The sequence below is a fragment of the Ciconia boyciana genome, chromosome 6 (genome assembly GCF_034638445.1).
Source record: "Ciconia boyciana chromosome 6, ASM3463844v1, whole genome shotgun sequence".
Taxonomy (NCBI): Eukaryota; Metazoa; Chordata; class Aves; order Ciconiiformes; family Ciconiidae; genus Ciconia; species Ciconia boyciana.
Genome location: NC_132939.1, coordinates 15780507 through 15793584, shown reverse-complemented (window position 1 = coordinate 15793584; position 13078 = coordinate 15780507). Strand labels below are relative to the sequence as shown.

General features: G+C 42.9%; 1 protein-coding gene and 1 long non-coding RNA gene across 3 annotated transcripts; one reads left to right on the top strand and one right to left on the bottom strand.

Annotated features, from left to right (window-relative positions):
• Positions 1-30: 30 nt before the first annotated feature.
• On the bottom strand, positions 31-6390 carry C6H11orf58 (chromosome 6 C11orf58 homolog). Of its 2 annotated transcripts, none has more exons than XM_072864896.1 (5): positions 6232-6390; positions 5864-5944; positions 4413-4473; positions 2504-2616; positions 31-1267 (listed from the first exon to the last, which is right to left on the bottom strand). In XM_072864896.1, exons 1-5 carry the CDS (start codon positions 6289-6291, stop codon positions 1058-1060), a joined length of 525 nt encoding a protein of 174 aa, XP_072720997.1. In that variant the 5' UTR covers positions 6292-6390; the 3' UTR covers positions 31-1057. The 2 variants fall into 2 exon arrangements, with proteins under 2 accessions (XP_072720997.1, XP_072720998.1); XM_072864897.1 differs by having other exon boundaries at positions 2507-2616.
• Positions 6391-6702: 312 nt separating this feature from the next.
• On the top strand, positions 6703-12122 carry LOC140653163 (uncharacterized). The gene is made up of 3 exons (XR_012043038.1): positions 6703-7315; positions 10073-10190; positions 11824-12122. It is a non-coding gene; the product is annotated as an uncharacterized lncRNA (long non-coding RNA).
• Positions 12123-13078: the final 956 nt, after the last annotated feature.

Sequence of the window (13078 nt, the reverse complement as noted above, 5' to 3'; positions counted from 1 at the left end):
ATCTGTCTGATGTACAAAGAGGAAACAAAGTCTAAGAAGTTCTGATATTTTATTACTTGAATACAATAAACTATAAATTTGCAGAGGAATGGATGTGCTTAAATCTTGCTGGAAGGAGTTACTGGAACTCCTGACTCTTTAGGCGTATCAACTTTACTTGAGCGGTACCACCTTTCTGTAGTAATTGACTTACACCTCCAAGAGATGCATGTACAGGGAGAAAATGAAGAAGGGCTTACGTACTTAACTCTGTATTCTATATGTAGAAAAGCTAAATGATTTGTATATCCTTTTCATTATCAAAGTATATTTTCTCTTTCAAAGTAAACTGGTTTCTTCGGGAGGAGTTACTTTTAATAACAGCTCAGTGCTACAGCCAGGAGCCAGTAATTCAAAAAAATCACTCTTTTCTACTGAAAGATATAAAGAACTACAGCTTATCCCCCTCATTATAAAGCCAAAGAAGCAATTAGAGCCTTCTGTTGTATTACACGTTTCTAAAACATCTTCTCCCCTGCAACTGCTGTAGGACTTCAGATGGATACAGTGATTAACACTGTCACAAAAGTGAGTGACTTCTCTTAGCCCTGTCAACACTAGCATCTATAGACAAAATCATTGTTTAAAGCTCTAGTACATCATAGAATAGTGCCAATATTGGTATTTTACAACTAATGCAACATCCAGTAATTCACGTGTAATCTTAATAGTTAGAAATTCAAGACTGGGGTACTAACAAAAGAAAACACTAACATGAAGTTTCCTTATCTGGCATGGAATAAGGGGAGGGATAATTTAGATAACATTGTAGAGATTGGGCAGGAACAAAAAGAATTTATTTCTCCATCCAGAATTTTATACACTTTACAAAAACCAGTAATATCACTGTGCCCATAAAAATGTTATCCATGGCAACTGAAAGCAAATACTACTTTTTGTCATCTAACGGGGTCTTTTTAAAATCATAATACAAAGATTTGTGCTGTAGCAGTCCTCCACTTTGCACTGTAACAATAAGGCTTACTGTACTTTAAATACAAAGCTGTTACATCTGCAGTTATGAACCACTGGCTTTAACAAACATCATTTTATAGTTGCTTTTTGCTTCTTTTTTGTTTTCTGGAACCTCAGCTTCATCATGTTTTTCAGCAGCTTGTAGCTCCTCTGCAGACTCCTCTTGCTCTGACTCAGAGCCACTTTCGGAGTCCTCTGAACTCTCTTCAGAGGAGTGTCCAGCTGCCTCTTCTTGTTCTTCACCTTCCTGAAACTAGAAGTTCAGATTATGAAACAGATAAACCATTATTTCATGGCAACTCCACTGCAGCTTTTAAAGTTTCCCAGTGAGAATGTTTCACTTAATGCCTCCTTTCATTTTAGTACTAAAAAGGGCTATCTTGCTAAACACAGGTCTTTAATATACAAATTATTAGACAGAAAGCAACTCCACTGAAGTGGTTAACCGTACCAACCGTGACATCCATGGTTTCATCAGCCACATTCTTATTTAGTTACAGCAGAAATCCTAAAGACACCATTAAATGAGTTTGAAAAGTTTCAGATCACATCAGTTTAGTAATTCCTTACTTTGGTGTACACAGTACATAACGACACTTGAGTATTTGTCATGGAGTGAAACATGATGAAAATAATGGCTAGACCACCAAGAATTCCTGTTCGTGACTAATCTTTGAAAATAAGCTTAGCACACCACAGCGTGAGGAATGCTGAAGTAATCCAATGATACTGCTAACAAGAACAATCCCAAAATGGAATTTTGCTCATGCTCCTAAAGAGCAAAGCCTCCACGGCTGTGATATTAAGAATTCCCAGCACTGTGCAGGTGGTTTTACTCACTCTGGAAACATCAGCTATGTTTTTTATGCAGTAATTGGTGCTAACAGTTAGCAAAAAAATTAATTATTGCGCCTTTCAATTGGCAGATGAAGACATGTTCCTCATAACGTAATTCTGTTGGGTTTTGTCACACTTCTCTTCCTGCTCATTCCTATGGAATTCCTTGGAAGTACAAGACCAGTCAGGTGTCAGCTCACTAGAGAACTCTACAGCCAACTTCCCTTGCCTGACCCCTCTATAGCCACTTACTTTTCAGGACTATAGAGAGGTATGTGCCTCACCACAACAAGAAGCTAAGATTAATTGGCTCTCAGTGACAATGCAGATGGTTATCCTGCCTTCTTATGTATTCCTTGGTAACACCCTGGTTTAATATATTTGTCACTTTCTGTCCTAATCAGTCTTGACTACTATGGAGCATTAAGCATGTCATATCACTTTTCAGAACAATGAGAAGCATCAATCATTTCCAGACATCTAAACGGCCACCACAGTGTACACAAATAGGGGTCAAGTGCCTCCACTAAGTTTGTCCTTTAACCCAAACTGCGGAAGTTTGCCACTAGTTGTGGTGATTGGATTTTTAAACCATGTACCATCTTGTCTTAGTGAAGAGAAAGCTAAATCATTATGGAAATAAACAACTTACTACCTCGCTGAAACCAAGTCCGCAATGGCGCCGGTTTCGTCCAGACATCGTGCTGTCCATGCTCTGTTGGTACTGAGACTCCAGTTCTTCATTCATTTTCTTGTCTTCTTCCCCTGCATTGTCCAGTGTACTTTGGTTATGGTTCATTCCAATTAACAAAGACGTCAAATTACATGAAATCACATTTTCAAAGCTTATCACTATATATGTGTAAAAGTTTAAATTTAGCCATCTTAAACCACTAGATTGAGTATTATTGCGTACAAACCATCAGACTTATAAGCGATCGTGTCAAGTGTGCAAGCAAAATTGCTTTGATACAAAGATGGCCTGGTAAGTTCCTAAGACCTGACGCATTCAGACAGTTGTACTATGCATGGTGTATGTTCTACTAAACAAGGTAAGTGTAACCCGTATGACTTCTCTGTGCTTCCTGCCAATACTGCAGCATGTCACAGCAAGGAGAAAGTTTCTGACCTTCGCTACGTAACATGTGATTACTATGATTAAACCACGACTAATGTATAGCAGCAGAAGTTGGGGACAGTACTACCACTCTTGTTTATAGAGCTGTATCTGAAACTATTTCATGCATCCTGAATTATCAGGAGCAGTTACTACAGCTCTGCATTTTTCCATCTTTAGGAATTAGCAGAAAAACTAATTTTCATGAGCTATTTCTACATGCCCTTTACTTACTTGTTTGAATGAGTAAATAAAGAATCATTTTTACTGGGGGAAAATATGGTCTAAAATAGTTAAGAATCCTCTGTTCTTGTGAAAGGTAGGAATCTCTAATTCTCCCCCGATAGGCCTAAAACACTCTAGTTTTTAATTTGTATATCTGTAAAATTAAAAGCTTGTATTGCAAATAAATGTTTCCTCCTTTGGAAGTTAGAGCTGTATGTTATTATAAAAGGACAATAGCTGTACATTGGACAAGGAAGTAAAGTGCTAAGAAAATAGCTGTTCTGATTTTTTTGGAAAAACACCCCCAGCAGCTTAACTTTTTGCTAATAACAAAGCAGTACTGATTCTTTATGACTCCTTAGGGGAAGCATCATCTCCTTTCTAGGAAATTCAGGTATAAGGAAGTGATTCTCAGTCACTCTGCAAGCTAACAGCAGAACCTGGGACCAATCCTCAGGCTTCTTTTGGTATTTTGGTCCATGGATCATTTTTTGCCAACTGAAAAACTACTAGTGGAGCATATCAGGGAAAGAAGTTTTCTGGAACTCTGCCAGTTACTATTCTATACAGCTTTATCAAAGCTTCTCTCAGACAGTCAAGCCCAGCTTGGTTTCGATGTACTTTGACTTACTACCTGAGCAAGCCTGATAAGAAGTTACCATGGTCATACATTACATGACATCAAATTATTGCTGATTGCCAAGATGACCCTGCAGATCTTTTCAGCTTCCACCTCATTGCTTTAAGGCAGAGATCTTTCTACTCAATAGGTAATCAGGTGGGGGGAGAAATCAACCCTGTTCTTGTCCATGCACAGTGATTTAGAGGTTTGGATATCCACACCTGGCAGCAAGGAAGAAGTATAATACTGCTAGGTACCAATAGCAATAAAACTTCACTTTCTTATTTTGATAGGAAAACAAGACTGAGGACCTGTAGGCTCTGATTTCCAGGGCATCTGTACGCAAGTTTAATGACCATCAAGTACTCTGCTGAACCTGGACTTTAGAAGGCAAGTAACTGCAGTCAGAGAAACTGTTTGTCAGTAACCTAACAGGAGAAATTAAGAACTTCTACAACTCCACAGCCTGACCTGTCTTCAACTTCTGCCACGAAACCTGAAATCTCTCCCTGCAGCATCTACGAAGCTCAAAGTACTGGGAAGTTCCTAAATAAGTGTTCGATTTCCAACTTTGTATCAGCTGTTGGATAAACTGACCTGTCCTGAAGTGAGAGGTTGATCTGTGGTCTCCGATAACAAGGCGGCCAGTATGTTCTTTCTAAAAGAAAAGGCAGTTTGTTTTGGAGCTTTAGGGTGCACTGACAGCTCTGCCAACATTCTGGAAATCTTGAATGGAAAAGGTTTGCTGTCAAACCTTGACAACCAACTGTAAGACTGTAAGTTTTACTAGCTAACAACTGCTGCCTCTTGATGAACTTGTTTCATCTTTGTTTCACTGAATTTTCTGAAAGAGAAACCCCAACAACTAGATACTCTTTACTCCTCCCACACCCCAAAGCTGATTCTATTTCATTCCGTTTCTTGCCACTCCAAAGATGAAGACAAGCCATGCTAGTATGTCAGCTAAACAAGGAAGAATAGTGATCACCTGATATGAAAACTACACTACACCATGCTGGACAAGTGTGAATTTAGGTTCTGACAATTTACCCTTTGGGTCTCTTTCTCTGGCACTATGCAATAGTTCAGTCTGTGCATCTTATGATGATCCCACTTTTAGACTGGTCACAGTATCAGGTAAGACCTTCACAGTGCTCATTAATATATTGCCTCAGTAGTTGCTCATTAGCAAAGGTATCCCTATAGGCAAGAACTAGCATTACGTAGCAAGCAGCATTAAGTATCCAAGTAGACATTAAGATTAGCCGTAGTGGGATGTTTTAATAAGGTATTGTATCCCTGTCCACTAGGAACTATTAACTTTCACCTCTTTAATACAGTAAAATATTTTAGCTTACACAAATACTGTATTCAAGCAACAAAACAAGCTAGTACAAATTAAATTATTTTTCTTGAAGGTAAGTAGAATTGCAATACTAAACCAACATTTTGTACAGGGAAAGAGCACGATTATATTTTACTATTTTTGCAGCAGTTTTTGCAAAAAGCATAGCAGAAATATTGTTTTAGAGCATTTTCTCTTTAAAAATATTTCCTGGATTATTTGATTAGGTTTACTATTTTGCTGTTTTAGTCTATCAGCTGCCATTTTTTTGAATCTTTAATTTTTTTTTCCAGTGAGAGAGAATTTTACAGACCTTGTGCACAGGTTTGGTAGTTTGTAACAAGGACTCTCCCACAAGTGTCCACAAATAGTTTCATTAGCTAGTCTGAAAGTATAAAGGTGTGGGGCAGGGAGGAAGCTGCAGAGCAGAGACTTGACAATTTCAGACCGGTGTTTTGTGTTACACCGCTGCTGACTGAACAGCTGCAGCTGTGAAACCCAAATCCTCCTTAAGGGAGAGTCCCAAGGCGAAATTGTCTTGGAGCGTTCTCTTTTTCCTCAGAGAGCACTGAGGCCTGCAGCAAGCCTCCTAGGGAGGTTTCGTTGCATCGCAAATGGAAAACCCCGCGTAGCCGCTGGGGGGGGGGATTCCTGCCGCTCGGGTCCCCGTGTGCCCACGGGGCGGGCAGCGGGGCGGCCTCACCTTCCCAGCGCCCATCAGCCGCAGGAACTTCTGCTTCCGCTCCTCGTTGCCGAGGTCCGCCGCCTCCCAGCTGCTGGAGCCCTGCGGGAGCACACGCTGACTGCGCCCGCCCGCCCGCCCCTCCGCCGAGGCGGGCCCGGCGGCCCCCGAGCAGCCCCTCTGCCCCCGCCACAGCCTCCCCCGTGACGCCTCCGCCGGCCGCTGCCCCCCAGACGGCGGTGAGCGCGAGGAAGGGGGCGGCCGGGAAGGCCGCGGCCTTCCCTGCGTCCCGCCGCGGGGCTCGGGCGCCGTACCGCCGCGGCCTCCCTCCCAGCCTCCTCCTCCCCTCCTCCCGCCGCGCGGCTGCCCCAGGCCCCTCGCCCATTTACATCGGGGGAGGCCGCTCGCTTGAGGCCGTGGTGGCCCTGGGACTCCCTGGCCGAGCTCATCGCTGCGGCTGGGTGACCGGGCCCCTCCGCCGCCTTCCTGCCAAAGCCGCTCCCTCGGCCAGCGGCGGGTCACAGCCCCGGGTCGGCCGCAGGGCGCGCCGGGACCTGTAGTTCTCGCCCGGCCCTTGGCGGCGCGGCGCGGGCAGGCAGGGACTACGCGTCCCACAGGCTCCGCGGCGGCGCGGGCCGCCTCTGCCTGCTGATTGGCAGGCGCACGGGCCAGCCCCGAGCTCCGCCTCCGGAGGGCGGTGGGAGCGGGGCCGTGCGCGCGGGCGCGGCGGGCGCGGCGGGCGTCCTCGGCGGCGCGGAGGGGTGGGGGAGGCTCGCTGCTGCGGCTGTGCCTCGGTGTGGCGTCAGGCGCGAAGCGCTGCCGGGGGAGTGAGGGGGGTAAGGGGTTCCCAGCCTTGGGGCTGCGCTTCTGCCGTCGTGTGAGCGCGGCCGGGTGGCGGCTGGCTCGGAGCCGGCGGTAATCCCCGCTGAGGGAAGGCGAGCTCTGGCCGCAGTCGAGTGTGCGAGCCGCCGGCGTGGGGGCGGCGACGGTCCCCGCCTGGGTGTTGCGCTGCCGGCGCCTCAGGTTGGGTAACGGTCGCCTGAAGGCGGCGGTAGCGCCCCTCGCCGCCCTCCTCCCTCGCGCTTCCGGTAACGGCCGTAATCGGGAGGACACCGGGAGGTTCCCGCCACTTCCCTCATCTCCCGGCGCTGGAGAGTCGGGACGGAGATGAGGCGCCTCTCCCGCTGTTCTTCGTGGTTCGCTTCGGTAACCGTCAGTGTCCCGTCAGCTCTAGCCTGACCCGAAATGCCTCTCACCGCCGCACCTGAGCACCGCGGGGGCTCCCCTCCCGGTGCCGCCACCTCGCGTGGAGAACGGCAGTTTGTGACCTGTGCGGAATCCTGTCTTTGAAGCTCCACATGTTTCCAGTTACCCTTCAGTTGCTCTGGCCGTTTGCCATCACTGTCGTTCCTGCGGTCCCATCTGCTCCACATATATGCCGTGTACAAAGCAGAAATTTACTTGCTACCGCAAGTTAGTATGTTCTCACGTATGTCTGCTTCAGAATTACCTTTATTTGAATGAGTTGCCATTGAACGTTAGTATTCTGGAGTCTTGCTTCGGTTTATTGGATGGGAAGGTGTGCAGTCACATCTTCAGGTCTTCTCACCTTAATGTTAAGAAAATCCGTTCTGTTTTAATTCCTCAATTACACAGTAACTTTGTCCCCATGATAAAGTTGTAGCAGTCCAACTAATGCCAGGAGGTTAAGGTGCACATGCTGAAATGTGCAAATGATGTGTGCCAATTCATATTGCAGCTTAAACCTGGCTAGATTAAGGTTAAAGTTGGTTGCTTAAGGATTTCTGAAATTAAAATGAGGTAAACCATTTGAGATGAAAACGTATATGAGCACACAAGTGTATGCAGTCTTATTGAAACCTCCTTAACAGCTGATTTAAAACAAATGATTGCAATTTTCTTGTTTAGTCAAAGAGCTAAAGTTAGTGTCTTAATTAGATCTTTTTTGAGTGGTTGTCAGTTTGTACATTCATGTTGTCCATGTGCATAAAGGCAATCACTTCACCCATGGACTTTTCATCTCCAGCAGTACCCATAAATTACGTGTGCTTGTTCCCTCAATATTCTTGCATGCTTTGCACATATAGTATAGGTGGTCAGAATATGCCCCAAGTCTTCAGTTCTTCTCAATAGTGGCTTGAATCTGAATAGAATAGAATAGACTATTTCAGTTGGAAGGGACCTACAACGATCATCTAGCCCAACCACCTGACCAATTCAGGACTGACCAAAAGTTAAAGCATGTTATTAAGGGCATTGTCCAAATGCCTCTTAAACACTGGACAGGCTTGGGGCATTGACCAACTCTCTAGGAAGCCTGTTCCAGTGTTTGACCACCCTCTCGGTAAAGAAATGCTTCCTAATGTCCAGTCTGAACCTCCCCTGCTGCGTCTTTGAAGCATTCCCACGTGTCCTATCACTGCATACAGGGAGAAGAGATCAGCACCTCCCTCTCCACTTCCCCTCCTCAGGAAGCTGTAGAGAGCAATGAGTTCACCCCTCAGCCTCCTTTTCTCCAAACTAGACAGCCCAAAGTCCTTGGCCGCTCCTCATAGGACATTCCTTTCAGCCCTTTCACCAGCTTTGTTGCCCTCCTCTGGACACATTCAAGGACCTGAACATCCTTCTTAAATTGTGGGGCCCAGAGCTGCACACAATACTCAAGGTGAGGCCGCAGCAAAGCTGAATACAGTGGGATAATCACCTCTTTTGACCGGCTGGTTATGCTGTGTTTGATGCATGCCAGGATGCGGTTTGCCCTCTTGGCTGCCAGGGCACACTGCTGACTCATATTGAGCCTGCTGTTGACCAGCACCCCCAGGTGTAGAATCCAGCATTTGGACTTGTTAAATTTCATGCCGTTAATCATTGCCCAATGCTCCAATCTATCTAGATCCCTCTGCAAAGCCTCTTGTCCCTCAAGTGAGTCAATGGCACCTCCCAGTTTGGTACTGTCAGCAAATTTGCTAATGGTGCATTCGACTTCTGCATCTAGATTGTTGATAAATGTATTGAACAGAACTGGCCCCGAATTGAACCCTGAGGAATACTGCTGGGTGACCGGTCGCTAGCCAGGTGTAGCCCCTTTCAGTACAACCCTTTGAGCTCTGCCCTTCAGCCAGTTCTTCACCCAGCACACCATGAACCTGCTCATCCCACAGTTGGACAACTTGTCCAGAAGGATGCTGTGAGGTACAGCATCAAAAGCCTTACTAAAATCCAGAAAAACTATATCCACCGCCTTCTCTTCATCCACTGGCTGGGTGACCGTATCGTAGAAGGATATCACATTAGTTAAACAGGACTTTCCCTTTGTGAACCCATGTTGACTGTGCCTGAACTTTCTTTTTAACTTGCAGTGATCTAAGCTGCCTTTCTTTGCACCTACTTATATTTAGTGGTTTGTTTGGTTTAGTTTCTTCTATTCACAGGTTTTTATTCTCACTTTTATTGTTTTTGTCACTACAGCTGTTAAAAATATTGGATTTGAGCCAGTAAGTTTATCCACCCACCTGTCTAGCTCTGTGTTCCATCGAGGAAATTTTTGGGTTTGAAGGTTAGAGGGAAGGAAGGACAAGGTAGGCTATGCCTGCTAATGCCAGGTATACTCATCTGCAAGGCAGAAGACCACACTCTGCAAAGAGTGATTAGGGGCAAACATAACATTGAAAACATAGCACATAGGTCCCATAACACATAGGTCTACACACAGTGTAAAGATGCTGGTGGACAACACATCTCATAAAGGAAGGGTGTTAGTTCCTTGCAAGTAACTTCTTTATGCTGAAGCAGCTCGGGGTGGGTGGTGGTGGTGGGTCTGGTTCCCTTAACTCACTTTTAGCCGAGGTTCTGACTGCTGGTCAGAACCAGGTCCAGCTTTCAAACAGTTTGGGGAAGATCCTGCAGTGGCTACCTTCAGTTTTCTGAATGTAGTTTTCCTATGCTCTCCCTGTAGTGAATGAACAGTTCCTATAGGGCTTCTGAAGTTAGGCTTCTGCTCTGAACTGTCTTTGAGAGGAATCTTTGTGCTTGGGGGATGAACTGCTCCTAGCTAAGTTTGTGTTAATGAATTTTCTCCTTACAGAGCTAAAAATGTGTCATTACAATGGTTTTTGTGAGTATGGCAATTAAGCTTTTCAGTCACTTTGATACTTTTTAACATTTTTCCTGAGCCTTGTTATTCACATGTCACCCATCGTTCTTTTGTAGGACTGAAATACAATGAAAGCAGAGTTGATTGATAAGAAAATAGTCTGGAAGATGGAGCACAAAAGTTCAGCAGATCTAACAATGTAGAGTTGTGCTGGTATAGCTCTTCCAGTCCTGGGTAGGTAGATTCAGAGTTAAAGATACATGTAGAATATAATTATTTTCAATTATTATTTATACAGAACAGTACTAGGATAGTGGTGCTTAAATTCATGTTCACATATATTGCACTGCCTGAGCATGCAAAATCAAATAGAAAGGCACAGCTGTTACACCTGCTTTCTAAAACTTCTGTAGTTATTGTTTAACAATGATAAAAAGCAGAAGGGAGCATTAATATGAGAGAATGTTATATTTACAACTTTAACCTCATTTTAATGTATGTAAACATATAGAATATTAGATAATGACTGTAATAGTGGATTAATTTAAATTTAAGTATTTAAAAATTATTTCTCACAGAAGGGGTGTAAGGATGCAAAAAATGTAAAAATAACATCACTTTATAAATTAAAAAAGTGATTTTTTTTGAGTAGTATCTAGTATCTAGCAGCATTTTTAGTCTGCTAATAGGAATTGTGGTAATCTAATACTGGTTAAATTGTATCTTTTCCATTTTTTTAAGTTAAGCTTTTATTACAGTTTCTGTACTATTATGCCTAAAGACTTAATAAAAACAAGTGTGAAATTTTAGCTTCATGGCTACAGTTGGGACAAATTGAGAAGGTTTGCCTTTGAAAAAAAAGTGCAAGAAAATGAGACTGTTAAAGTCTAAATCAGCTATTATAATTGGGGTTTAGTTGTGGCTTACTGTTAAATTCAAGTCTTTTTCAGGACAACTGAAATGTACTAATGTTTAAATGGCTGACTAACCGTTTGGTAATTTTGTTTTTGTTTGTATTTTGAATAATGATGTGCTGATGATATTTTAGTGAGGGGTCTTTACACTTCTTTTTTTCTTAGTTTATTGCTCACTTGGGATAAAAATGCTCTGTTTTTGCAGAAAAGAGGTACCTTAATAAACAAATACATCCCTAGCATTAAATGGCATCCATCTACTTATGGGGTAACTTAAAAATGGAGTGATCCAACTGCTACAAAAATGTGGATTCTCTCAGTAGCAGACTGGTTATGTAAAGGTTTCACTTATCTTTATGGAGATATTACAGATAATTCTGAGGATGTGCAACTCGTGAGCTTTGTATAATTCCAGTAACACCAGCAAATGATAAGAAGGGAGTTCTGAAAATCCTGTCATGCTAGGATTCAATGTTATATTATCTGTATTCTTTTGAACAACTGAGAAATATAATGATTCATAGGAGAACAAGACAGATTGGGTTTCTAAGAAGAAACCTGTCTTCTCCAATCTGTGAGACTGTTTTAGAAGATAAACAAAACAGTAGGTAAGGATCCTGGGCAATATTTTTGTGAGTTTTCCACATTTCTTTGACATAGTCCCTCTGAAGACACTATCCTGAAATTAACATTCAGTTCACAGGAGGTGAGATTTTTTCATGAAGCAGAAACTGTCTATGATGCAGAAATCAGACCTCAGCTAAATGACTCTCTATCAGTATAGCTAAAGCACAGTAGGGAGGAATGTTGGGGTTTGTGTTGGAAATTAACAGAGATAGACAACAAGGTGAGGGTAAGATGAGGTGAAATGACAACTAAGGTAACAAAATTATTCACTGTCATGTATAATTATACTCTGTCTTAGACTTTTCTGTATATTTCTGCTTCTGTAGTGAGCTCCGGTCTCTGGATGGGAACCATCTTTGCAGGTGGAGGGTAAGTGAACACCAGCTCTATTACAGGAAATACCAGAAAAACTACCTTAATGAAGATTTTCCACTCCAGTCCAATTCCAAGTTTTGGACCTCAGCAGTCTGTGTTATAAAAACTTTCAGGCGGACAACAGCTTAAGAAAGCTAGGTATGGGGAAGCTGAGGCTTAATTAGATCTTGCGGAAGCAGTTTCATCTTTGAAGAACCTGATGTAGAATCTTGGAATTTTTTTTAATTTCTTTTTGAGCTCTCTGTGTAGAGGTAGGGTAGATTAAAGTAGAACTAGGTCTGACAGCCAAAAGAATTTTTTCATTGTGTAATGTGATATGGCTGTCTTTGCTGTGCGGTGACTGACTAAGCTGCAGTAATAAAACTATCACACAGTGAGCAAGACGTTGGACAGCCCTGGCTTGGAAGTCATGGATTCAGAGTTGAATCTTCCCCTGTTATAGTCCTGGCTCCACCCAAGCCTAAGTGGCCTTTGGAAAATTATCTCACCTTTCTGCTTTATCTGTGAAATTAGGATAATATATCTACTTGCTAGCGTTAAGAATTAATTAAGGGTTGCACGGTGTGTGTTCAAAGCAATGTATAAGTGCTAAATATTAGCTATAGTGTAATTGGACTACTGTAATTTATTATATGCTAACTGACATCAGCATATGAAATAGGATCAACCTCTTCTCAAGTGCTGTAGAATTTTTAATTGTTACTAATGAACTTCTGATACTCAAAGTAGCTATCACTGTGAGACAGGGAATGCTGCCAGTATCTCTCTGTAGGAAAGCTTAACAAGGCAACTACTGATTTTTTTTAGCATGAAATAAAAACAAAGTAAGTATGTACGCATACACCTACTTTAAGTGCACAGTTTAATTTAAATTCATTTTAGGCAGAAAGCTTTATTTCTTTTTAAATGGAAACAGGACATTACCCTAGCATTTCAAAACTGTTTCAGCTCTTTCAGCATAGTTTAAGCTGAAAATGCTTCCTGTATTCTGACCAGCTTTGCTTAGTAGTTGTCACTGTAATATATAGAGGTTGCCACAGAGAAGAGTGGAAAATATTCTGTGTATCACTGGAGGTGGGGAAAGAATTTTTTTTATTGAAATCTGACTTACACAACATACTTATTCAGTGTGTTTTAGTGGCCCGATGTCTGCCAAGAATTCAATTCCAAGCTCTTGCTAAGTTTTGTTTTAAGGGGTTGGGACGA